Consider the following 25954-nt stretch of genomic DNA (forward strand, 5'->3'; position numbering starts at 1 on the left):
CTGTGTTGTCAGCTGAGAGGTGAACGATACAGGGCAGATAGCTGCAAAGGATGCTTGCTCTGTTTGGTGCACATTTGTGAATACCAAATGGAAGAGACTAAAGAAAGCTTAACCTTTAAAGGTGTTGCTGAGAGACTGACGCTTGGCATTACTCGAATACTCGGTGTGTGTCATTGGGATTTTCGCTATGAAACTAGCTAGTAACGTTAATGTTCATGTTAGCTAGCAAACAGATGGGGCAGTTAACTAATACATGTTATGAATGTGTCCCTATCTTGACAGAGAACATGCCAGGTGTGGTCGATGTGCGTGTTGTTGAGAGGGAGCCTTCAGAGAAGAGGAGCCTCCTGTCATGGGAACAGGTGAAAGATGGAGCAATTTATGACAAATACATTTGCTCTGTCATACATTGTTATCTTATTACCCTGCTCTATTTTTTCCTCAGAAAAACACTTGTATTTTGCCAGAGGACCTGCGAGATTTCTATCTGACAACTGATGGATTCACGCTTACCTGGAGTGTTAAACTAGACAGTAGGTGTCATCATTAGTTTGTCTGTCTCATAGAAGTCTTAATATATTTGAATGAAAGGCAACATGATAAAGGTCAATGAAAAATAGATTTTTTTCCATCAATGCCTTTTGTGAAGAAATGACGGCTATGTGATACAATCCTAACTGTGTGTATGTGTTTGCCTTCCAGATGAGTGTGTTCCCCTGGGATGCATGATGATAAACAGTGTGTCCAGCCTGTGCCCACTCCTCCAACCAGTATCACTATTCTCTCTGCCCAATGCCCCCTCGCTGGCAGACCTGGACTGGGAGGAGGACGGCGCAGAAAGTGGTAAACCTGTCACAGCCTCATTTGGGCTCAACTCAACAATTACAGCCTGTCAACTTTGATTAAGTCTGTTTGTGTGCTCAGTTGTGCAGAAAGCAATCTAATGAATGAAATGTTGATTGCAAAGTTAATATTTATTCCAGACTCATTAATGTTTTGTGTGCCAGGGAGGGGTTGTGCTCCTGCTGCACCCCACTTTGATTCCCGGAGCCGCATCTTCGAGCTGCACTCCTGCGGTGTGAATGGGAAAGTGTGTCTAGTCTACAAAAACTGCACTACAGGTGATCTCACAAACTTTCAACTTTTTAGGATTTCTCCGAACAACAATGTTACTATTTTAAAAACAATGATCCATCTATAATATGTTACAATAAATGCAGCATAATGTATGTGTTGTTCTTTGACTTTTGTCAGGTGTGGTAGCCCAGCAAAGTGAAATTTGGTTCCTTGATCGCTCGCTGTGTTGGCATTTACTGACGGCAACCTTCACCTCCTACTACCGACTGATGATCACCCACCTGGGTCTGCCTGAGTGGCAGTATGCCTTCACCCCGTACGGCCCCAGCCCCCAGGCCAAGGTGTCTAATCCCTCTTTCTATGATAAAGTGTTGTGGTTTAACATTTTGTATTATTAATAGGGATAACTTTGAAAGTGGTATTCTTTTTTCATCTCATAAACTCTACCTCAACCAATTTCAATGCCATCTTTTTCCCTCTCTTGAAATACTAAGCTGTTAATAATACATTTGTACGGATGCACTATGCTTTACATAGCTATCTACAAAACATCAGGCTCATCCTGTGAAAGACAGATTTGACTTCCCTAAAAGAAGAAATGCAGCCACAAAATGACTCGATTTTGCAACTTTATTAATTTAAACTTTTAATAATAACTATATACAACTCAACACGTAATGTAGACTATACCTTAATGATAGTTGTTTATATTTAGGTCAACCGTAAGGGATGACTTTGGAGTATCTTATTCTTCTTTGTCCCTGAAATATGATCCTTTGATTTGATTTTCTATGGCAGTATTGATCAGATAGCATGACTGATTATAGCATGAGCTCATCCCTAATTTTAAAAAAAACACACACACTTGAAGTCATTGCATGTGTAATAAAATACATTTTATTTATTCGGTTTCATTCACAGTAAACTACAAAGTTGTCTCATTTAACACATTAAGACATAATACTGAAAGTGTCTAAACACTTACACAAGGCCTAACAGTTTTTAACTCTATTCATCAGAAATATAAACTTTTATTTCTGTTCACTGAAGGCCAAATGTTTCAGCGAATGCAAATGACAGAGCAGGAACATTTTCCTAAGAAAGTGATGGGGCTTTTGCCATCTCCTTGTAGTATGCCTACTGTTGTGCTCAGTTCTAAAACCACATTGCACAGGTTCTTTTATGATTTAGTCTACATAACTACAAACAGCATGTAAACAATCTATCTCCTGTTCCCTCTGCAGCAGTGGGCATCACTGTACCAGCCTCTGACTTTTAGCAGTGAGCTCAACTTTGCGGATCCTGCAGGAGATTCCCACCTCAACAAGCTGGATCCTACAAAGGCCTTCAAAGGAAAAGCCAAGGTACCTGTCTTAAAGAAGAAGCAGTCGACACCATGCAGCCTAGGGAGCACAGCAAAGAGCCAAAGCAGCGCAGTGAGACACCACAGTGGGGGAAAGCGGTGAGAATTTTTCCATCAGAGGAAAACCTTTCAACCAGCTTTTAGGGTTAGTGGAGCAGCTCGCAAGTCCTTCAAGGTTCGGGTTTGGTTAGCTTCGTTATGCTCAATGAGAGCATGTTGTCCAAAAGCAAGTCTGGAATGGTGCACGTCTGAATGGATACATAAGAAGAGTTTTTCTTGAGCACAGTTGTTGCGTTTCTCACCAATACATTCATTCAGGAAAGCCACATTTGATACAGGTGTCACTAGTAACACCTAGTGGTAAACATAAGTAAAAACAGCCATTGTAAAAAATCTAATCAAGTGCTGCCGACAAATAATCCTGACATGTTTTGAGTGCTGTCACTAATAGAGACTCTTTAATACTTAAGTTATCAGCATAAGTAAATATCTGTATTTATCATTGTATATATTTACATTTCAAATTTCTCTTACAACAATCAAATACATCATATAAACACATTTAAAATAAGTGTAAAATTGGTAAATAACAAACAGGACGAATACAAATAATACTTTTTCAGTTGGGCAGTAAGTGCTTGTATGACTAAAGTCATAGCTCTTGTTACAAACTCTAAATAGTTTAGTCCTATGAGTTTGTTTATCTAATAATGACATCTGCTCTGACAGTGATGCGGTTTGATTCCAGCATTTAAGGAAAATAATGTGCTAACTTTAGTGCTCTTGCTGCCGTGGCAGATTTATTAGACATCCAGGATTAATTCGTTTTTTGTTCAAGTACTTTGGAACTCCTACAAAGTTAATCATAACACATTACCTAATCTAATCTTACATGTTTGAGCTTCAAGCTGCTGTGCACTGGATTTTTTGGAAAGATTAATGTGTGTTTTATCTTTGCTTGTGCTGCTGCCATTTCAAGCTGTGAGGAGCAAACTCCTACTGTTTCTATTTTATTTTCCTAAAGATACATGTTTGGATAGAAGGCTTTTTACTTTGCTTCACATGTAGTGCCCAAGCTCATGTTAATCGTCTCCTGTTGATTGTTATTATGAAAGATATTAAAGGTGTCTTCCAATGTATTACAAGCTGCTATTACCTCAATAAAAAAACATGAAGTATAAGTGTGTTTTTTCATCTTCTATGCATTCAATTCCAATTAGATTTCAACGTTCGTCTAAGTAGCTGAACTAGTGCGGATTGGAGAAATAAGTGCTAGATGTCAGCCTCACGGTGTTCTATATATGTTGCTGTCTGACAAGTTCAGAAACTGCATTCAAGTAACTAAGGTTGGTGGTGAAATGAATCACATAAAATAGACTAACCTTTTTAAAATAGCTTGAGATGTTTTGAGCCATTCTTTCTTGTTGTAAAAGTCCTAATGTCCTCCATCTTTGATATTTGTTTTTGGTCTATTACTTTAACCCTTAGCCATTATGGAATGCTACACACACATATCACACAGTTGAGGGTGTCAGACACATACATTGGCACAGATTATCTTCTGTTTCTTCAGGGGGACAGCCTCCTCATCAAACTCCTCCATCAACCCATCAACCGGCTCAGAGACGTGGGGGTGGTGCATTTCCACCAACACCTTGTACAGTCCTGCACCTAGTACTCCTCCAATCGGGGGCGCAACCAGTGGCACCCACCACCAACCATTTCCAGCCCTGCACAGATAAAAACAGATAACAGTCAACTATTAGAAAATTACACGATGAATACAAAACTTTTTTTTGCATAAATATTTGGTCACAATATTAGGATATTCTGCCTATAATCAGTAATGAGTTTCAACTCCCATTTTTTTTACCTTACTACATCAAATACTTGAAATAATATTTGGGGAAAAGTGGGAAAAAAGCTGAAAAATATCCAAAACTACTGTAACTCTGAACTATTTAATAACACTCATTTAGGCTCCATAATGTATTGGTCTGTTGATAACTAATGTAATGTCTTTATTTCCATTCACTGAGCCTCCCCTAAAACTATGACAAGTTTTATAGCATAGATTGAGCGACTTGTTCAAGTACACTGAACAAAAATATAAATGCAACACTTTTGTTTTTGCTCCCATTTTTCATGAGATGAACTCAAAGATCTAAAACATTTTCGATTTACACAAAATAACCATTTCTCTCAAATATTGTTCACAAATCTGAAAAAATCTGTGATAGTGAGCACTTCTCCTTTGCCGAGATAATCCATCCCACCTCACAGGTGTGGCATATCAAGATGCTGATTAGACAGCATGATTATTGCACAGGTGTGCCTTAGGCTGGCCACAATAAAAGGCCACTCTGAAACGTGCAGTTCTGCTTTATTGGGGGGGCCTGGGGGGGTCCGAAAACCCTAGGGTTAAACCCTAACCCTAACCCTAACATGTTTAGGATGCTCTGGATCGGCGTATACGACAGCGTGTTCCAGTTCCTGCCAATATCCAGCAACTTCGCACAGCCTCAGGGTCTGGGGGGGTCCGAAAACCAGTCAGTATCTGGTGTGACCACCATTTGCCTCACGCAGTGCGACACATCTCCTTCGCATAGAGTTGATAAGGTTGTTGATTGTGGCCTGTGGAATGTTGGTCCACTCCTCTTCAATGGCTGTGCGAAGTTGCTGGATATTGGCAGGAACTGGAAAACGCTGTCGTATACGCCGATCCAGAGCATCCCAAACATGCTCAATGGGTGACATGTTAGGGTTAGGGTTAGGGTTTAACCCTAGGGTTTTCGGACCCCCCCAGACCCCCCCAATAAAGCAGAACTGCACGTTTCAGAGTGGCCTTTTATTGTGGCCAGCCTAAGGCATACCTTATCATAATCATGCTGTCTAATCAGCATCTTGATATGCCACACCTGTGAGGTGGGATGGATTATCTCGGCAAAGGAGAAGTGCTCACTATCACAGATTTTTTCAGATTTGTGAACAATATTTGAGAGAAATGGTTATTTTGTGTATATAGAAAATGTTTTAGATCTTTGAGTTCATCTCATGAAAAATGGGAGCAAAAACAAAAGTGTTGCATTCATATTTTTGTTCAGTGTATATGTACTATCTATCATTATGAGTTATATATTTTATATAAACAATATGTTAATCATCCATGAACAAGGGGAAACAGTTGAATTGTAAATCTCAAAATACAAGTTGTTAAAGAGTTACAAATACTCCCAAAATTATGCGTACAGACAACCAACTAAATTGTTAACTAATATGTTTTCCACTTGCATTGTTTGAAACCACCAGCAGTAGTACCCTCTATGTATGAACAATCAACTCAGAACAGAATAACTATTAACAGAGATGTTTTGCCCTCAAATGAACCCAAAGTGACATACAGAAATGTCCCCAGAAGCCAAAATATCATGTATGTACCTGAACACGTCCATCCCCCAGCCTGCTACAGCAGTGAAGAGCCTGGGGGCGATGTCTCTGGTGGGGTTGATAGCATATCCGCTGTTTCTTCCCATAGAGATGCCGATGAGCAGCACCAGCAGACCAACTGCGATGGGCTCCGTGCCCGCTGCCGCCGGTTTGTTCCTCTGGTCGGACAACGCCATCAAGCAAAGCAGAAGCAAGGCTGTGCCCAACACCTGGCATAAACAAAGAAAGAAGCTTAGCATACATTGCTGTGTATAGAACAATACAACAAGAACACATTTTGAGCGCAGAATGATTGTAATAAAGCTGTAATCCTCTAATTCAATTTCATGGCTACCTGATCAATGAATCCCCCCATCAAGGAGAGGTATGGTGCGGGGTAGGTGGCAAAGATACCAGCTGTGGCCAGTTCCCCGGTTACAGTCAGGTTTCCTCCACAATATTCATGTATGGCATCTGCATATGGAAACAATATAAATAAGACAGATACCCTTAGATGTTGTACTAAAACAATTGAATAGCTATGATATATGGACAAGGAGAAGTGAATAAACAAACATGCAGTGTGTACTAACCATAATAGACACCATATATGGTCCCTGCTGCCAGAAATGACCCCAATAGTTGTGCAAAAATATACAGAGGCAGCATCTTCCATCCGAGCCGGCCGAACATACACATTGTGAATGACACTGCTGCATTCATGTGAGCCCCTGATGGAGTACAAAAACATGTGTCAGATGATGAGTTGTGACATTTTTTAATAGTTCTTAATATATATATAACTGTCAAAGGTCACTCCTCATACCTGAGACTTTCCCTCCAACATGAACCCCCATAGCAACACCCAGTCCAAAGCCCAGGTTGATACTGAGGTACTCTCCGAACGCTCCCTGCCCCGTCACTACCTGGGCCACAGACCCCAGACCAAACACCTGCACACAGAGAGAAGGGGTCAAGCACAGGCAAAGCCACAGAAGACACAGAAAGAGCAGCAGGGTGAGGGGGAAGCTTCCAGAAAGCATAACAGCAAACTGGATTTGAAATGTAACAAAACACGATGGATACTTAATCAATAAGTGTCAATAAGTGCCAATAAGCCAGCATTTCGGCCAGGCGTCCGGAGTGTAAGAAAACAACGAGTGTTTTGTAACTAAACTGAATTATTTCATTTACTTTTTAAACCGAAAGCTACTGTGGTGCATGTGAAATTAAAGCTGACTCTGAAAAACATTCAGGGGAAACAGGAAACATGTGGTTCCTTCTCCGAAAGTCATGTGTACTTAGGGGTGAGAGGGACTTCAGTTTTTCCAAGTAAAGCCTGGCTGTGTTCTAAGTATAGGCTTGATTTGCTACTAAACGTAATGTGACTTTTGCACCCACCCACTGCCTGACCATTCCTGTGGTAACATTTCCAGGTTCACCCACATTAACCCACCAATCCCCAACCCTGGACCCCCCCATGTGACTGGAATGTGCCTTTGTGAATTGGTGAGAGGGGGGTGCGTGTTATCAGGGACAAGAGCATGACATTAATTATTAATGGCACATGGCTGTTACAGATGAACATACAAAACAGAAAGAAGAGCTCATATAAGTGGCAGCAGAATGATGGAAATAAAAGCGTTAAAGGTTAAAATCACACATTATTACAACAAGCTTTTCTTACCATCATGACATATGTGCAGAGGGTTTCAGCAAGTCCAACACGGACACATTCATTCCTTAGCCAAACTTTGGGTTGAGTTGTGTTGAATCTTTTCTGCTGAGAGACCCCCAGTTCTAATGCCTGCTCCAAATCCTTCATTATTTTTTCTTCTTCTTTCCTTCTTTTCTTGTTTTTGGTTTATAAGAGTTTTCTTATTTGGCAAGAATAAAGTTCAGGCTCCCTTGAAGAATATATGTGGTTCCTCCTCCAGTGTCACACCGTACTCCAAAAACAAGACTCACTCTTTCTGTTGCACTCCTCCCTCTGTAGCCTCTTCCTTTTTACTCTGTCTTTCTTTCTTGTGTCTGTCTCCCTCTATCTGTCACACATACCCATTAGGATCTGTACCCTTTTTATAGCCTTAACCCAACCCCCTCCTCTTGGATAGGTTTAAACACACACTGTATGACCCATCTCCCCAATAGCTTTGCATTTGTCCAGACTGACTCCAATCAATAGGCCAGGTGTCATGGAAAAATTCCTGTGTTGAATAAGAAGAAAACTTTCCTATAAATGTAAGATATAGAAGCTTTAAAAAATATTAACATCTAAAGTTAAATATATCAGGGTCTTCCCACATATGGCTATTTTAATTGTAATGTTTTATCAGATAGTGTTTATCTGCAATATGTGTAGGTTTTACAATAGCAAAGATATGCTTACATGTTACAGGATGTTCTCCTGGAAATGTTAATCAGTCTGTTGATTGTATTATGTTAATATGCATAAATGATGCGCATTGAAGAACTAATCAGATCCTGTTATTAAGTACAAGTAGAAGTACCACAGTGTAGAAATACTAGTTACAAGTAAAAGTCCTGCCTTTAAAATGTTACTCAATTAAAAGTACCAAAGTATAAGCATCAATATGTTCTTAAAGTACCAAAAGTAAAAGTATTCATTATTCAGATTGGTCTATTTCAGAAATATATAATGTATTTTGATTATAATTATTGATGCATTAATGATTATAATTATTGATGCATTAATGTTTTTATCAATATTGAAATACTCAAGTAAAGTACAAGTCTCTCAAAATTGTGCGTAATTACACATGCATATTATTTAAAACGTGTTTGTATCCTGTAATTTTTCCGGTATGTCATTTTACCATGTTACGGTGATTTTGTATATTTCCACATCAAAACAAAAAGAATTTGAGGTAAACAATCAATTCATCGTAAAGCAAGTCTATTGATTAATAGGATGACTTCATTGACTACAGTCTCTTATCTGCAAGTGGAAATGTACCAAAATCTTCCTCCAACTCCACGGGTAGTTTTCCCATGTTAGCATTGGATTTCCCACACTGCTGATTTTGGAAATTGCTTGTGATTATTAGATGATACATTGAGAATATGTAATGGTGCAACTAAAACATAAGAAGACGCGGGTAACAAACAAAAAAATGCTGACTGCTGTTCATTCACTTTAAGTGTCAAGTGTCCCCTGGAAAGAATAGAATAGAATTGGAGGGATGAAACCCTCTTTAATGGTCACACAGGCAGAGCACACAGCACACACAGTGACATATGTTCTCTGCTTTTAATCCAACCCAGAACCAGAAGTCTAGTACTAGGAGTCCCATGTGGTGATTTATGACTCTGATCTGTGCAACTTGGACCATTTATTTTGCTAGAAATGTGTTGCAGATGTTCCAGATTACATTATAAATTGTATCAATGAAACTGTGTTTGTCTGTTTTCAGGGGTGAATAACACCCCTTGACCTCTGCCAAAAATGAGCATTAGTAGGGCAACCTTGCCATGCCGTAATCACTTCTGTAAATCTTCTGTCTGATACCAACGAGTAGTCATCAGTATCTGACTATCCAGCAAAACGATATGTAAACGGGTGAAACAAACGACGCCAGACACTTTGATCATGGGCGTGGTAAAACGTTCATCAGACTTCAACCCTTAATCCCACAGAGGTCGGTGCAGCAATGCTTTTCCTTTCTGTAAATTCTAGTCTTGTTGAAATTATCTTTTATTCAATTTTTTTTCCAAAGTACCATCTCTCAGATATATTTCCATTATGCCAACCATAAAAAAAAACATTTAGATAAACTTGTGACCAAACAAAACATTTCGAAAAACATGTGTTTTATTTTGCTTGCAATGGTTATCAATTACCTAAACACAAATGGAAAAAATCGCAGAAATCTAAATGTGATGCAACTGTTTTTCTACAGGCCAGCATGACATCACCAGTTACATCTCACTGTACGTACAGGCCAAATAAAGCAGTATTCTATGAAAATAACTATATTGTTTTCGAATACTGATTTATTTTCTATTATTATTAATACATATGTAATAGTTTTTTTGACTGTGTTAATAACGTAGCAATACAATTATCACAAATTAAAATGCCTAATGACTCCATTAGTCATCAGATAAAGCAGTCAGCTAAAGGAAATGACAGGGTACTAACAACCTTATTTGACTCAAAGCAGTGGCGATTCTAGACCAATTTGACTGGGGGGGCCAGGCTGGGGCCAGTTATTTTCTGAGGGGGGCACAATAAATGTAGGACGAAAAAGACAAAGACAGTATGAAGTGATTGCGTATAAGAAAACAATGCAAGACAGTTATTGGTATTTGTTTCATTACACATATTTATTTCAGATACTTATAGTTACAGTTTTTACACTCGCAGGGGTCTCCAACCTTTTTTAGGATGAGAGCTACTTTCAAAAAATAAAACAAGTCTTGAGCTACTTTTACTCCTCTTTTTTAGTTGTTTGCAGTGTATCTATTTAGCACATTTTAACATTATTATATGCTTAACTTTAACCTTTGTGTGCTGTTTGGGTCTGTGGGACCCGTTTTCAGTGTTTACTAAAATAAAATGTATTCAATTTAATTATTTTAACCTGCTTTATTTGGAGGTGGACCTCACCTCCTCTAGGGGGGGCCATGGGCATGCACCCCCGGGAAGATTTTTTTAAATGTTGAAGTTAAATGCATCAATCTGGTGCAATTTGAGTACAAAATGAATTTATGTATACAGCTCTCAACACTCATGAAAGGGAGCTGTATACTTTTCAATAATCCAAACATCTTTAGAATATGATCCAAATAACAAATCATTTAAACTTGTTTATTCTTATCTTATGTTACCTATAGCATTCTTTATTTTTCTTTATGCATATTTTACTAATTACTCCCCTTTTAAACTGTTGCAAGAACGTGATCTGTTGTAGACCCAAATAAATGAAATAAAATAAGAACTCATTCTCAAAAAAGATAAACGCCTTTCTTAAAATGTATAAATGAAAAAAGCGATCATGAAAATGTTTCCAATAAATGAATAAAATAATTTTTGACCACTTTGTTGTTCAGATATATCACATATTTGTAACTAAATGATACATTAATTGAAACAAAACACAGTATAGACTGAGGAGTGAGTCCCGTGAGTGTCATGTGTTTTCTTCGCTCCGCTGGGAAACTGCTCTCATGTCAAGAAGCATCAGACCAGTGCATGCACTGTATCGTCCAATCAGTGAGTGATACACAGTAAGGGTGCGGGGCGAGTATCTGAGGATTTCATCGGAGGATGGTCTGGTGGTTCCTCGATTATCGCTCCTCCATTATCGCTCCTCGCTACTCGATCCTCGCTCCTCCGGCAGAAATAAGCGCCATGGGACGCTACTCAAGATGGCACAGACAAATCAACTTCCAGTGATACCGAGGACCGACGAGCGAGGAAAGTAAAATAATCGACCTGAGATGCCGCCATAGAGTTGAAGTAAGTAGATAGAGTTCACTATGATTGAGTTTTCGTTTATGCATAGGGTAGATTCTTTTAATAACATTTCCTTTTTTTTTGTGTATTTTTTACATTTTGGATTTGGTTGGCGAGCTACTTATGAAGGGCTTGCGAGCTACCGCTAGCTCGCGATCGACGTGTTGGAGACGTCATTGGCATGTTTTGCCCTCTAGAGGGCAGCTGCACTGCAGTGGAAGTGCCATGAAGTGCCATTAAAAGGGGTGTGGCTTGTGCATGTGTGTTTGTGGATGGTATAGCGACAGTGAGAGAACCTATGGAGAGAACGTGTGTATGTTTCTGAAAGTGAAACGAGGAACCAGAAAAACAGAGACGTATTTTGTGAAACAGAAGAACAGCTAAATAAATGCAACGGCCTCACAAGAAGAGCTCGCCTTTCTCCAGTCATTTAAGCTAAAGTGGGTTATTGAACCTGAAGCTTGTTGCTTCAGCCCTCCTCGACTACGGTCTGGGAGCCGACAGGAAAGTTCAACACGCAGATGGCCAGTCCGCCCCTTTGTAGCATATTATTTCGATGAGAGATGAGCAGATCGCCACTGGGCTTTCAACTAAATACACAGCCACGCTAAAACTGCGGCATTTGTACAGCTCCTTATGGGTACTGCAATTAGTGAAGTGCTTTCCTCCGTGGTGAAACGATCAGCACTCCACCACGGAGGAAAGCGGCAGAAGTCAACTGGAGATAAAGGGAGCGGGGCTGCGTTGCGTGCATGGCTTCCTTCTGCAGGTAACGGGGAGACGCGCTCTGGCGGCGGTCTCGTTCAGGATCCGAAAATACAATTTAAATATTTTGCACACTTATTCCTAGTGTTCCACTGGTTACGGTGCCGCGTGCCAATGCTGGCACGCGTGCCAGGGGTTGCCGACCCCTGCACTATAGAATGCCCAGGAAACTGAGACATTAGCTGTGTCCCAATTCAGCGGCCGCATCCTCCTGAGGATGCATTCGGAGCCTGCATACGTCACTTCCGCCGAACGAAGGCTGTCCCAATTTAAAAAAAAGACAAGACTCCTCCGAATGCGGCCCGCAAATGCAGCCTTCTTTCCCCAGATTTAGAGGATACATCTGATGTACACTCCACGGTCTACCATATCCCAGGATGCAACGGGTGACGGTGACGAATGAGTTTTTAAAAATATATATGGCTTGTAACGTCCCATCAACGGCTACAACGGTTTCAGCTGGATTCGTTTTTAAATGTACTCACCCAAATAGTAAACGACATGAAAGAAAAGTAAACCTATTTAATTTGTGTATTTAAATATACGAGCAATTGGAGATGTTTTCTTTATATTAGATACATAAAATAATATGAAGTGAAAATATTTCTAAACCCTGTTTGGTTTTCATATTGTTGGGATTCATTATAAAGCTAATTTATTTATTTAACTGCTTTTGTTATACAAATCTTACTGCAACAATTTTGTTTTGATAGGGAGCAAGGAGCAGACTGCGCAATTTATCCAGATGCGCGGGGAGAATGAAGCCCTCTTCACAGGAGCCTGTTGCGACCTCGGGGAAATAATTTAAACATAACACCAAAATAAGTACAGCTAGATCTGACTCCATATTGAACAGTTTTGAAAACAGTTTTGAAAACAGTTTGAAAATATTTTGCCCAGTGTTAGAAATTATGACCGGCACTTGTGACTGCAGCTGGTTGCTAGGTGACGGGGGCGGCAAAATGTAGGGGTAACTGCCGGTGACGTAAAAGGACATGCTCCGTAGACCGTCTCATTTCGCAGGGGACTGCGAGGCTGGGTCCTCAGGAGGACCCAGCCCTCTGAATTGGGACACAGCTATTGTTCATGACTCATGAGCCAGAGAGACAATTTCAGTCGTAGGCTACAGTTAAACATTTGGAAGTGGTTGAGTCAAAAGGAATGTCCAAATCTGCCTTTTTTTGTATAACATCGACACACATTCAATACTGGAAAAAGTATGACAATGCTTTCCAAAAAAAAGGAAAAGTACTGACACCACACTGGGAAAATACTTCAATTGAAGGATCTATTGTATAGTAATTTTACTTTTTGAATGCAGGACTTGTACTGGTATTTTTGTTTAGTGAACTCATCAATGTAATTAATTGTATAGATTTTTTTATAGAGCATTGTGAAGAAAAATGTAAACCAGATGTTGGTGTGACGTGAAGTTTACACCCCCCTTTAAATGAAGCACAGCCCCTCTCTGCCCTCTCTTGGACTAACTGCTGCTGAATGTTTTAGGCACACCTAGCCTACTCAGAACAACTCTGAAAAATCTCCCTTGTTTGTATTTTCACAAATAGAATTAAGGTTTCACAAATCTGAAACGGTGTTATCAAGAATCTTTAGACCCTCTGGGATAATCCAGTCCAGATTTTATGAGTGTAGGTCTAGTGGTTTTAGATCAGGACCTGGTCTAATGTGGTCTAGATTTTTAAAAAGCTGCAAAATCTCCCTTGTTTGTATTTTCACAAATAGAATAAAGGTTTCACAAATCTGAAACGGTGTTATAAAGAATCTTTAGACTCTCTGGGATAATCCAGTCCAGATTTGATGAGTCTAGGTCTAGTGGTTTTAGATCAGGACCTGGTCTAATGTGGTCAGGATACGAAAAAAGCAATGAAATCTCCCTTGTTTGTATTTTCACAAATAGAATAAAGGTTTCACAAATCTGAAACGGCGTTATAAAGAATCTTTAGACCCTCTGGGATAATCCAGTCCAGATTTCATGAGTCTAGGTCCAGTGGTTTTAGATCAGGACCTGGTCTAATGTGGTCTACATGTGAAAAAAAGCACTGAAATCTCCCTTTTTTGTATTTTCACAAATAGAATAAAGGTTTCACAAATCTCAAACTGGGTTATAAATAATCTTTAGACTCTCTGGGATAATCCAGTCCAAATAAATCGGCTATGCAGCGATTTAAGAGGTTCAAGCACGGAGGATTGTTCGTAAATTAAATGTCCCTTAACTTTCCCCTTAACTGCCGAATCGGATGCTCTGAATCGGAAGCCAACTTCAGCGTCGTCTACTCAGATACCAAACCGGCAAGCTGCTCCTGTCCTCAATCATTTCTTACTGACAGACGCTGAGCTCTGACTGTGCAATGCATTGGTTGGATTTATTTTATAACCCGGTGTGGGTACTGTCCACGGCTGTGCTGGCGCTCGTGGTGCGGATCCAGCGCAGAGGGAGCTGGGACCCGCAGTCCTGTAGCGTGCGGCTGAAGGGGAAGACTGCCATAGTGACAGGAGCCAACACAGGTCGGTCCATTTAAATTTTAACGCGTTCATTCTGCAGGACTGTAACAAGGGTTTGGCATGCACTAACGCAAAGTTACCAATATTAATGTGGCAAAAAGTCAGTGTTAGTCAATGGAAATTCCTGTTATTAAATATGTTTCCCTCTTCCTAAAACCTGGTTCAAGCGTTTCTTTGAACAGCCGTTTGGACTTTGTATTAAACAGGAAATGCCATTGGGAGGAACATTCTGGTTCTCCTCTGACCGTGAATTTGGCCGTAAACAGTCTATGGGTTTAACAAACTATTAAAAGCATGTGTAGTAATTTTCCGTAATCAATAAAAAAACAAAGAGTGTAAAGGTCAGGCTTTTTTGTGATGATTAGACTGCTAACAGAGAATATATTGACGGATTCAATTTGACTGATCAATAACTCAAATTGTTCTTGAAACACAAACGACAACTCCAACCGCAGTAAGGTTTAAGCTACAACCTAATTTTCATTTAAAAAATCAATTAAAAAAGTCTATAAGCCGCGTCTTTCTCCAAGGCTAACGGACACACAACAACCACAAATACTCAATACAAATACTCAATGTCAGGCCGTGCAATGCTACCATAATCACTTCAAACATTAATGGTCTCCTAGTGGTTGTACAAAACACTATCTGAATCATTTTGGAGATTTTATTTTGTGGAAAATGTTCAAAACCCACCTGTTACCAGAATCACAAATTGTCTCATTCTGGTTTAACTACATCAACAAGTTGGAAATAATATTACTTTTTGCATCATTTCGGTGATTTTTTTCTTTTGGTAAACATAATAAAACTCCACTGTAATTTAATGCTACCAAAATGGTTTCACATTTCAACGTTGTCTTGTTGGTTAAACTGAAAAAATATGCATTTGCTTAGTCATGGTTAACATCTTTAATGGAAAATATTCAATAGCTTAAATGTTATACAGTGAAGGGTGGCCACAATCTCTTCATACATTATTGTTGTTATTATGTTTGTTGTATTACAAAAAAATATTGGTGGAATTTTCAATTACGTTTTACAATTGTTCTTCTCATTATGGTCTTCGTTTGGTTTGACATGGGAAGCACTACACTGCAAAAACCTGATGTTACAAGAACATTTTATACCAGAAATGTTCACCCAAATCAGCATATTTCTTCAGAACTTCAGCAGCAGCATATTTGAGCTTGTGGCAGTAATTGACAATATTCATTCAGCTCATCAGAGAAGTTGTGGTTTCTGAACCAGTTCTGTTGGTATGTCAACACAATGCAACCATCACCTTGCCACCTTTTCTCATAAAACTTGTATGTGTTCTCTTCTGCCTCACTTACAGTACCTATAACCTATCTGCCCAGGTTATGCATTGAGAACAAACAAGACAGAATAACTTCAGACGATTTTAGTTGGCAGAAAATTCTTCATCTAACTGGCACCTGGGCTCAAAACTAGATGAATACAGCAGTTTAGTGACAGGATGAAACTTCAACGCTGCAAACATGGCAATTTGTAACCACTTGAAGCCCGGAACTGAGTCTGTGTAAACATGAAGAATTTTCTATAGGATGATAAAATAGAAATCATTTCTCCAGAGGATCAGATTTTAAGACCTCTATTTAAAACGAGCAATGGACAAGGGCTTAAAACGCCAGCACAAACTGGTACATTTTCATATTCCACTTTTAAGACACCAAACCTGTCGGAAATCACTTGAGGATATAGACTCAAGGAACTTGACATGGTAGGCACAGGGAGTACCTGCAAACTCTGCAAACATAGACAGGACTTAGTCACTTTTTTTTAATGAAAGCATAGAAGGACAGATAACCAACCCTACCTGTTTATTTAGATTTGATGACAGTACACAACCCCAGGCTTGCATTTATTCCACAAAACCACATGACTGAACATGCTTACAATAGAGCCCTGAAAAGCTGATGTTATCACATATTGAAAACCAAAGTTGTGCCCTCTTTGACTTCTAGGAATTGGGAAGTTCATTGCTTTGGACTTTGCACGTCGCGGGGCCCGTGTTATTCTGGCCTGCCGAAGCCAGGCCCGGGGGTCAGCGGCGCTTGAAGAAATCAGGGAGAAAACCGGAAACTCTGATGTGCACCTGCGTCTAGTGGACGTGTCTTCTCTGGACTCGGTCAGGAAGTTTGCTGAGGGGATTCTCAAAGAGGAAGAAGCGCTCCACATCCTTGTCAACAATGCTGCAGTATCAGGTGACAACATGCTTTAATAGCTAAACTGGAATTATAAGTAATCAACCACAACTTTTAACAAGAGTTACTGATTAATTCCATTCAGTATAAAAATGCAATACAACAGACAATATGTAATATCATGCTATCAGAATTCTACTCAATCTTAAAGGTATACCCCCTGGACATTTCGATAATCATCAAAAAAAGATAATTTGGACAAAAAGATGCTGTATATTTGGACTAAATCAAAGATTGAAAACGTTATAATGGACTCAAATACTCATTCCACAATGGAAAAATCAAGTCACCATATGTTACACATCTGGAAGTAAAAAAAAGACATGCCTGTTGGAGTCTCTCACCAAAATACTTTTGCAAACTGACACCCACTGCTATTTATAAGACAACTAGCCATACTACAAACAGACCCAGCTCAAAAATGCAATATAATGTGATGCCATATCAGCAACAAGTTCGTTTTGAGAAAACATTATCTCCTCATGACCTTTACAGTATGTTGGTGAACTTCCATTTCCACAGACTGAATAGGTCGATGTCCTGTTAACAAAAACAAGTTGAGTGTATATCGCCAACGTAATGCAAGAACAAACAGCAGGGATTTTCCTACCATTACAAGACTTGAGCAGTGTGCACTTTTGTTAAATGAGCCAGAATCCATTGTATTTATTGTTTTGGGAGTTTGTTTTTATTTGCTAACGTTTATGTGTTAAGGGTTTCAAAGCGTTTTTTCTCGCATTTCAATTCCAATGTCCGAATTGAAATGTGTGACTTAAGAATGTAAAATGAATTCTTCTTTGACAAGGTGTGCTTGCATAATATGCTGTTATGTTATCAGGATGTCAGTGTCATACTGGTCTTATAATGACAATAATGAAGTATATATTTTTTTACTTCTGGCACAATATTTCACGCAACAAAAAAGTAACTGTGTGTTTATGTGTACATTTAAATCTTACCTAATTTCAATCATCAGGCTTACCTAGGGAGATAACCAAAGACGGGTTAGATGCTTCTTTTGCCACAAACCACCTGGGACCGTTCCTCCTCACCAACCTGCTCCTGGGTAAGACTCTGCAGTCTCACTTTATTACAGAAGCTTTATTGCGGATATGAACTGACTATCACGGGTCATTCTTATGTAAATATTTATAATAAACAACATATTTCTCTCTGCTTCTTTTCCCTTTTCTGACTCACTCCAGACCTGATGAAGCGTTCTGCTCCGGCACGCATTGTCACCCTCTCCTCGGTCAACCACAAGAAGGGCGAAGTGGACTTCTCTCACTTTCGCGGCGAGAACCTCAACTATTTCATGGATATTGTCTACAACCACACGAAGCTGCACAATATCATCTGTACCAACGAGCTAGCACGCAGGCTAGAAGGGACAGGTAGGGTAAAATGAAGATGTTTTTAGGATTATCAATCATCAGTATAGATAAGGCATGGGCTTTCCTGTTGAACAAGTGCTACAAAAAGTCAAGTCTGTTTTTTTTTAGAAGCAATGAAGATCGGGAGAAATAGAGGAAATTCACCTTTTCTATATTGTAAGCTGTCTTTTGGTTGTGACCGGACATTTACTAAACGCTTACTTAAGACTGCGTATGACTTGTTTTTAAGTACTAGAAGAATTGTCAACCTTTACTGATCACACATCTAAGTGTATTTATTTCAGCCATTTGAACTTATAGTTAGTCATCCTAAATGAAGCAGATGAAAGCTTACAGGCATTCTTTTAGCAAAACAGCTGAAAGTAATTTGTGTGTGTGTGTGTGTGTGTGTGTGTGTGTGTGTGTGTGTGTGTGTGTGTGTGTGTGTGTGTGTGTGTGTGTGTGTGTGTGTGTGTGTGTGTGTGTGTGTGTGTGTGTGTGTTGCGTGCGTGCGTGCGTGCGTGTGTTTGTGTATGTGTGTGTCTTCATGCAGGTGTCACCGCAAACTCCGTCCACCCTGGTATTGTCACAACTGAAGTGTTGAGACACTATCCCTGGGGTGTTCGTTTTCTTTTCAACCTCATTGGATTTTTCTTTTTCAAGGTCAGTACTGTGTTGCATTATACGTTGCAGAGTCAATGTCCAAATTCCTGTCTCCACTGTCTTCATGTCTTGCAACCATCAAGGTAGAATGTGATTGATTAATGTTCAGGAGCATCCTTTTGTTATATGAAGCCACTCCACTAGTTGGCTGCTTTAGAGGTCAAAGACTTGTTTGGTGAATCAATATTGTGAATTGGTATTAAGTCAATCATCACGCTGATCGGCTGCTTGCTCACATAGAGAGGCAATAGGTTTATTTACAAGAAAACTTGTGTTATATTTCTTTAACTGGAGGCTAGAAATACCACAACTGAACCTTTCAGTATTAAACATGTAATATATTTGGGAACTCCTTGACATAAAATAACAAACCATCATCCACATAAAGTAGGGAATCTGGATTTAGAATTAAAAGCCACCATAGGCTAGAACTCTAATTAGAAGTCAGGATGTTTGGAGTTGACATTTTGGAATAATTGGCTAAGACACTGTGTCTACTCTGCAGTATAAAATATGTTATTAATGATTAGCTCTGACAGCCAGGACTGAAGGTCAATGTGCAAAGATGACTAGCTGATCACATCAAAGTAATACTACAGTCTTAAAAGCCCATTTGCGTTTCACATCTGGTAGTATGAACAGAATGGTTTCATCATGCTTCCAGGAAAAAAAATGTTTTCATTACAGGCTTTGTTCCAGACTAACAAGTCAGTGAGAGTCAGCCCTTAAAACAACAATTTGGAATCATAACAACCTAGATTTATATGTTGAAATTAAGTTGCTGCGATCTTGGAACATAGCGTCTTTACTTAAAAGTTCAAGAAACTCACTGTCACCAGAAATCAAACAGAAATGGGTTTAAACAAGTCAACAATGTACTATATTAGGAAACTTGTATGTTTTTGTGGGTGAAACTGGAGGAGAAGGCATTTAAATTGGTCCCTCTGGAAAACTGTGAGCATTTTAGTATGGTACTTTGTGAATGTTGGACTGTTGAATTTAGATACTTGAAATACTGTGTAGATGTACAGTACTGCATATACCATATCAGCAAATCATGTGTTCTTAAATATACAAAGTAACTAGTAACTGTTAGAGTTAAAATAAATGTGGAGTATAATATTTGCCTCTGAAATGTAGCAGAATAGAAGTATAAAGTAGCATTACATGGAAATACTCAAGTACAGATATGTCGAAAAAGACCTTACATTACTTGAGTAAATATACTTAGTTACTTTCTACCACTGGTCAAAAGTAACCAGCTTTCACATCTGGAATCCATTTGCGGTAGGTCTGTTTCTGTTTTTTTTCAACCATTCCAAACTCTTCTCCTTCTCATGTTCATCTGTGTGTATATAAGCTTAACATCTGGTTATACTATACACACATCAGTGAGGAGATAACTTCTTGGCTGCATATCTGAACCTGCGCAGATAATATCTGTCCTTTTTGTTGACTGTGCTCTCACATTGTTTCCTTCACCACTCTTGTGTTCCTCTCAGACTCCAGAGGAGGGTGCAGTCAGCTCGATCTACTGTGCGTTGGCAGAGGAAATGGAGGGGATAACTGGGAAGTATTGTGACTGCGACTGCCACTTGGTCCTCCCCGCCCCTTTAGCTCGAGACACTGCCCTCGCGGTCAAGGACTTTGAGATCTGCGAGAGGCTGACATCAAAGCTCTGAGACAACTATCAGGCAAGCGGAGGCTTGATAACAGAAACGGGGTCAAATTCCACCCTCACTTACTGAACCTCTTGAGTGAACATTTGTGACATGATGTGCCTTTAAAATCATCAGGAGATGTTTCTGAATACAATTTGATTGAAGTAATTTTAAACTCAATTAAAAAATTGCTTTTTGTTTTTTTGTGAACACTATACCAAATATGTAATGTCGATTTCATTCAGGTTTGATAACCAGTTAAATAAAAAGGGGTTTCGTGAGACATGCTGACATCACGCGGCCAACAATACTTCCATTCTTCTTCACAAAAAAAAGACAACAGAAGTTTAATACAGTATGTGAACATTCAATTCCATTTTATTGGATGATTCATTAAAGCATAATAATACATTTGAGCATTCAGTGCTTTTTGAAGAGTTTGTACAGCGTTCATCCCCTGGTGTCTTCACCCTGGCTATTTGGCTGTGGAGACAGAGATAAAGAAAGAACAGCATAAGGTTTTGATCCAATCACTATCACTTGTAAGTGTGTATTATAAATATGTTTGAATAATAAAATAAGATACAAGGCCATGTTGTACTGTAGGTTTGCTTTTTTTTAATAGACTGTCCATCTTCTTAAACACTTTACCTTTCTGACGTCCCTCCACTATATCATGGATGATCTCTTCGAGGACCGGAGCAACCTGAGCCAGCTGTTCGGGTGAAAGACGGATGGCAATCTCCACAGTTTTATCCTGGATAAACAGAAGAAGAAGTGTTAATGGCCTGTATTCAATGACATTTCTGTGGTGAAAACAATATTGTGGGTCAGAGGTGTGTGTGTGTGTGTGTGTGTGTGTGTGTGTGTGTGTGTGTGTGTGTGTGTGTGTGTGTGTGTGTGTGTGTGTGTGTGTGTGTGTGTGTGTGTGTGTGTGTGTGTGTGTGTGTGTGTGTGTTTGTGTGTGTGTGTGTGTGTGTGTGTGTTTGAGTGTGTGTTTGAGTGTGAGTGTGTGTGTGTGTGTGTGTGTGTGTGTGTGTGTGTGTGTGTGTGTGTGTGTGTGTGTGTGTGTGTGTGTGTGTGTGTGTGTGTGTGTGTGTTTGTGTGTGTGTGTGTGTGTGTGTATGTTTGAGTGTGTGTTTGAGTGTGAGTGTGTGTGCTCACAGGATTGCCATGTTCCACTTCAGGAAGCTGTTGGACTGTAACCTCTTCAAACTGACCGTCCTCTGATCGAGGCTCCATGTCCTTTCTACCTTCTCTCTCCTGCAGCATAAAAACACACATTTACACAACAATAAAAACCTACTGTCATACAGTTAGGAAAAACAAACGTGAAAGAAAATGGAAAACTACAATGAGACAGTTTGGACTTCTAATGAGATCTCCTTTTATTCTGTCTTTGTCCAGTATAAAGAGCCACAATGCTTACAGAAATCCCTCTAACAATACGACATGTATAGTTTGTCACCTTCACACTGATTCTGCACTGCAAGAACATCTGCTTGACCTATTTCTCTAACTTAATTATTCAAACTTTGCAAAATTAAAGTATCCAACTAGACATCTCAAACTAAATATTAATCCGGATTTGATATTCCATCTTTCCAGTTGGATAACATTGACTCACAGTTGAAAAAAGTGGAGATGTGTTTTCATTAGCAAGAATAGATTACTATTTATTTATGCATGTTATTCTATTCATTGATTAGTTGTTTGGCAATGAAATGTCTTAAACGAAACAGAGATGTGTTGTTGTCCAATTAAAACCCAAATATCGGGGCGAATCTCATAACTGAGAAACTGATATCAAGTAAATCCACAGGACAAAAGAATTGAAGAAAAAGCTCTTATGAGAGTTTAGTGGGAGTATGAGTGCGGTGACATCACAACTGTGACTCAGGCTCTCCGTCCAATCAGACACGAGCTGCTTACCTTCATCAGTATCATCTCTTTGGGACTGAAGAAGGTGATGTGTCCCTCCGCCCTCTCAGCCAGCAGCACCACTAGGCACGCCAGCACCAAACAACCTGTCACTGCTCCACGCATGCTCATTCTGCTCTGTTCTGACACACACACACGTTCAAATACAAATACATTACATATAAGCACACATGCAGAACAATGTTTCCACACCAACATGGGGTGGCACTGAGGCCAAATCACTTACATAATTTTCTTTTAGCAGTTGGAAAGAGTCAAAATAGGTCAAACAAAATCTAAATTAGACAGTGAGTGTGTGTGCCAGATAACTAAGTTTAGAGTAACAAGGACACATGTCATTATGCAAGGGTCGACAAATAGTTGATAGAGAAAGAAAGAGGCCGGGTTAGTAGGTGGGGGGGGGGGAGGCGTGGAAGTAACAAACAACAGGCAAGATAAGAGAATGAGTGGACCAGCCATACTTACAACAACAAGACAGCTCTGTACACAATGTAAGACAGGAAGTCGCAGAGAAGAAAGACAGGAGCAACAGACAGCGGGGGTTAGAGACTAGAGGGAGAGTGAGAGGAGAAGACATATGTTACTCACGTGCTGTGTCAGCTTTGGTCAGTTGTTTAGGGAAGTGTGCTTTAGGATGAGCAGGGCTGAACTGTTCTGAGCGTCTGCTTGTCCCGGGCAGCCTTTATACCGAGCCCTCTCCTGATCCCTGAGCTTTTACTGACCTCCCTCACATCCGCTCCTCAACAGGCTCCTTCAGCACTCTCCTCCATGCTCCTGGAAACGCACATATTACTCAGGAATCTGGCTTTCGTATTAGTTACTAGGGTAGTAAGCCTGCCATGCTGTTACTTAGTTGACCTTTAACACGAATGACAATAGGAGACATTGATGAGAAAAAGGAAAAGGAAGATTAATTTTAAAGATAAACCACAGAAGAACAACTTGGTTAAAAGTGAGTGTGTGATTTTTTCATGAGTTAAAGAATAAAAGTATTCGACTAAAATGGCTCATTATGCTGTATGGACTGATTCAGGGAATTTCTCAATTATACTTTTTTAATATTATTTCTGCGTTACACAGATGGATATCCACAAAAATAGTACATAAATAAAAAATGAAAAATATATATATTAAAATAATCAAATTAATATTATCTAACAGTACAAAAAAGCAGGAATACATAAATAAAAAGTGTTGAGGCTAAATTAAAGTGAAATCTTTATACATCATTCAAATGTCAATGTCGGAGATAGTAAAGGACTTATTTTAATTAACTTATATAAAGTGTTAGATAGAGTTATCAAATATATGTAGTGGAGTGGAAATTAAAAATGTTTGTCTCTTTATTGGAGTGTAGTAGAGTGGAAAAAAGTGGAAAACTCAAGTACAGAACTTTGGTAAAAGTACTGAAAGAAACTTGTCGCATTTTGACTGGGGGTTTTGTGTGAGCTACAGGACACATGTGTTCCTCACATACTGAAAAGGGCTGATATGATAGTGAAGTGTTACACAGAAATCTCTTCTTATCATGCATGACAGCAAACAAACACATTTTCCAGAATTTAACCTTCAAAACCGACTACTGCTAACTGAGAAGCAAAGCTTAATCTGTGCCTTTCAGTCACCAAGTTATATATGGAAACAAATTATAGCGAGTAAGATGCTTGAATTTGAGTGCACATAATGTGAAAGTACCGTCATATTTTTCATTAAAAATGATAAATGTGGGAGTTTTTTATGTAAGATTTTGAATGATCAATTGATGATAAATGATTGGTAGATTCATTTAATAGTAGACGGAAAATGAATCTTAAACTGTTTTGAAACTGGAGCGATACTTTTTTTTTAAATGGTAAAACACAATATATGCACTGGTTCCAGCTTAACAGTATACTGGACTTTAAATCTGTGTGTGTGTGTGTGTGTGTGTGTGTGTGTGTGTGTGTGTGTGTGTGTGTGTGTGTTGTGTGTGTGTGTGTGTGTGTGTGTGTGTGTGTGTGTGTGTGTGTGTGTGTGTGTGTGTTTGTGTGTGTTTGTGTGTGTGTGTGTGTCATAAATGTTCTGCTCTTAGCTAATATCCAACACAATGTGACATTTATGACAAGCCGTTGATGTGCAAACAGACCCACATGCATCCGTTCCTCGGTAACATCATGACCCTAAAGAACTCTAGCAATGCTTTTCCTACAAATAACAATTATCACTGGATATATTTATTACTATTTCACCCTGCAGGAGTGGACTATTAAAAGTATAGCCACCACTGTATCTTGTTTAGTGCACTTCAATGACACAAGCACAGCTTTGTATCTCCTCTGGCACTTCTTGTAACGCCACAATGACGCAGAAAACCATGGTTACATTTTTTCATCACCTAACAAAAGTCTCTTTAAAGGTTTCTCTTATGTACACGTATAGTTGATTTGCTTTTAGCCATATAAAGTGTTCAGCGCTTTATTTCAAACCCAGTTGGAGTAGCCAAAATCAGTGCACATGTCTTAAATACTGCTCACTGCACTGACTGAGTACTACCGTTGGATGTTTCCGTTAAAAGATAAATCTATACATTCTTAATAAATTAAAAAATGACAAATTCCCAACAAAGACAAATAAAGTGGTTAATTAATGCAATTGCCAATGATTTGAAACTGGAGGAGAAGGCAATGACAAAATATGTGTCCTGCAACTGTTGTTATCATTTATTTAACTTTTAATTATGTTTAAGAAAATGCAACCATCAAAACGGAACTGGTTTCAGCTTCAATAATCGTAGATATTTAAGCAAAAGTCAAAATTATGAATATTTAAAGTGCACCTATCATGCTAGGCAATAGCATAGGTCTCAGATATATAAAAATATAACATGTCTTTGAAATGACAAACAGATCACCCATTCTAGCCATGCCTCATATCCCTCTATTTCACTTCCTGTTTCAAAAGTGCTAATTTGGGGTATAAAGCTTTAAAGAAGAAAAGAAAAAGGGGGATAAGCTCATGAGGGAGATTCTACCGGAAGATTCTGCGGTGATGAAACGCCATATCATGGATTATCAAGGATTATTTCTGAAACAGTATGGAGCTCAAAGGCTTTCTCTCTTGCCGGTTATACCACAAGATGAGTTCTTTTTTATTTCCTGCTTCTTCACACACATGCTCTCCAGTACAGGTTAGCTCTGAGTGTTAGCGATGCTAATATAAACATGCACATGTGACCCGCTCTATCAAAAATCAGTGGAAAGTCGCAACGGCTCATTTCAAAATAAACGTGGGTTTTGCGTAAAAAAATAGTTTTTCGGGGTTCGGGTGTTTTGTTTGATTTTAAATAAACAAAGTCTTGGCTTTCAGAATATGAAACTTTTCTTTCCAAAATCACACGATAAATACATTTTTGAAGCTTGTAAAGGGAAGATGGCACCCCTCACTCGCCACTTTGCTCTTCCGCAGCGCTGCTTCCC

At 39.2% G+C, this 25954-nt stretch overlaps 4 protein-coding genes across 5 annotated transcripts; 2 read left to right on the top strand and 2 right to left on the bottom strand.

Moving 5' to 3' along the window:
* The first annotated feature begins 12 nt into the window (after window positions 1–12).
* On the top strand, window positions 13–3621 carry tpgs2 (tubulin polyglutamylase complex subunit 2). The gene is made up of 7 exons (XM_079680176.1): window positions 13–163; window positions 283–362; window positions 446–533; window positions 703–843; window positions 1008–1121; window positions 1255–1418; window positions 2322–3621. The coding sequence occupies exons 1-7, from the start codon at window positions 88–90 to the stop codon at window positions 2541–2543; spliced, it is 885 nt and encodes a 294-aa protein (XP_079536302.1). The 5' UTR covers window positions 13–87; the 3' UTR covers window positions 2544–3621.
* On the bottom strand, window positions 2562–7920 carry aqp7 (aquaporin 7). Its single transcript, XM_079680175.1, has 7 exons — window positions 7554–7920; window positions 6693–6819; window positions 6460–6597; window positions 6222–6340; window positions 5879–6096; window positions 3984–4170; window positions 2562–2688 (listed from the first exon to the last, which is right to left on the bottom strand). The coding sequence occupies exons 1-7, from the start codon at window positions 7689–7691 to the stop codon at window positions 2611–2613; spliced, it is 1005 nt and encodes a 334-aa protein (XP_079536301.1). The 5' UTR covers window positions 7692–7920; the 3' UTR covers window positions 2562–2610.
* A 6453-nt stretch (window positions 7921–14373) lies between these two features.
* Window positions 14374–21151, top strand: LOC307041482 (retinol dehydrogenase 11). The gene is made up of 6 exons (XM_079684918.1): window positions 14374–14636; window positions 16622–16861; window positions 17838–17927; window positions 18067–18255; window positions 18788–18897; window positions 20400–21151. The coding sequence occupies exons 1-6, from the start codon at window positions 14480–14482 to the stop codon at window positions 20577–20579; spliced, it is 966 nt and encodes a 321-aa protein (XP_079541044.1). The 5' UTR covers window positions 14374–14479; the 3' UTR covers window positions 20580–21151.
* mlnl (motilin-like) lies at window positions 20905–23286 on the bottom strand. 2 transcript variants are annotated; one of them, XM_079684920.1, is made up of 5 exons: window positions 23088–23286; window positions 22491–22616; window positions 21723–21821; window positions 21210–21315; window positions 20905–21041 (listed from the first exon to the last, which is right to left on the bottom strand). In XM_079684920.1, exons 2-5 carry the CDS (start codon window positions 22608–22610, stop codon window positions 21034–21036), a joined length of 333 nt encoding a protein of 110 aa, XP_079541046.1. In that variant the 5' UTR covers window positions 22611–22616; window positions 23088–23286; the 3' UTR covers window positions 20905–21033. The 2 variants fall into 2 exon arrangements, with proteins under 2 accessions (XP_079541046.1, XP_079541045.1); XM_079684919.1 differs by having other exon boundaries at window positions 22491–22621; window positions 23088–23285.
* Window positions 23287–25954: the final 2668 nt, after the last annotated feature.

Source organism: Notothenia rossii (genome assembly GCF_949606895.1).
Source record: "Notothenia rossii genome assembly, chromosome: 5".
Taxonomy (NCBI): domain Eukaryota; kingdom Metazoa; phylum Chordata; class Actinopteri; order Perciformes; family Nototheniidae; genus Notothenia; species Notothenia rossii.

Bases quoted from the DNA above. Each gene is read 5' to 3' on its own strand.
- LOC307041482 (XM_079684918.1), top strand. From the start codon at position 14,480: ATGCATTGGTTGGATTTATTTTATAACCCGGTGTGGGTACTGTCCACG. The intron at 16,862-17,837 runs GTGACAACATGC...TTCAATCATCAG, and splicing joins CAACAATGCTGCAGTATCAG to GCTTACCTAGGGAGATAACC. The intron at 17,928-18,066 runs GTAAGACTCTGC...GACTCACTCCAG, and splicing joins CCTCACCAACCTGCTCCTGG to ACCTGATGAAGCGTTCTGCT.
- aqp7 (XM_079680175.1), bottom strand. From the start codon at position 7,691: ATGAAGGATTTGGAGCAGGCATTAGAACTGGGGGTCTCTCAGCAGAAA. The intron at 6,097-6,221 runs GTAGCCATGAAA...TGTTTATGCCAG, and splicing joins TGGGGGGATTCATTGATCAG to GTGTTGGGCACAGCCTTGCT. The intron at 2,689-3,983 runs GTATGTGTCTGA...GTATCCATTCAG, and splicing joins AGAAGATAATCTGTGCCAAT to ACGTGCACCATTCCAGACTT.
- tpgs2 (XM_079680176.1), top strand. From the start codon at position 88: ATGGAAGAGACTAAAGAAAGCTTAACCTTTAAAGGTGTTGCTGAGAGA. The intron at 534-702 runs GTAGGTGTCATC...TTTGCCTTCCAG, and splicing joins CTGGAGTGTTAAACTAGACA to ATGAGTGTGTTCCCCTGGGA. The intron at 1,122-1,254 runs GTGATCTCACAA...GACTTTTGTCAG, and splicing joins CTACAAAAACTGCACTACAG to GTGTGGTAGCCCAGCAAAGT.
- mlnl (XM_079684920.1), bottom strand. From the start codon at position 22,610: ATGAGCATGCGTGGAGCAGTGACAGGTTGTTTGGTGCTGGCGTGCCTA. The intron at 21,822-22,490 runs GTAAGCAGCTCG...TTTATGCTGCAG, and splicing joins AAGAGATGATACTGATGAAG to GAGAGAGAAGGTAGAAAGGA. The intron at 21,316-21,722 runs GTGAGCACACAC...CTGTTTATCCAG, and splicing joins AAGTGGAACATGGCAATCCT to GATAAAACTGTGGAGATTGC.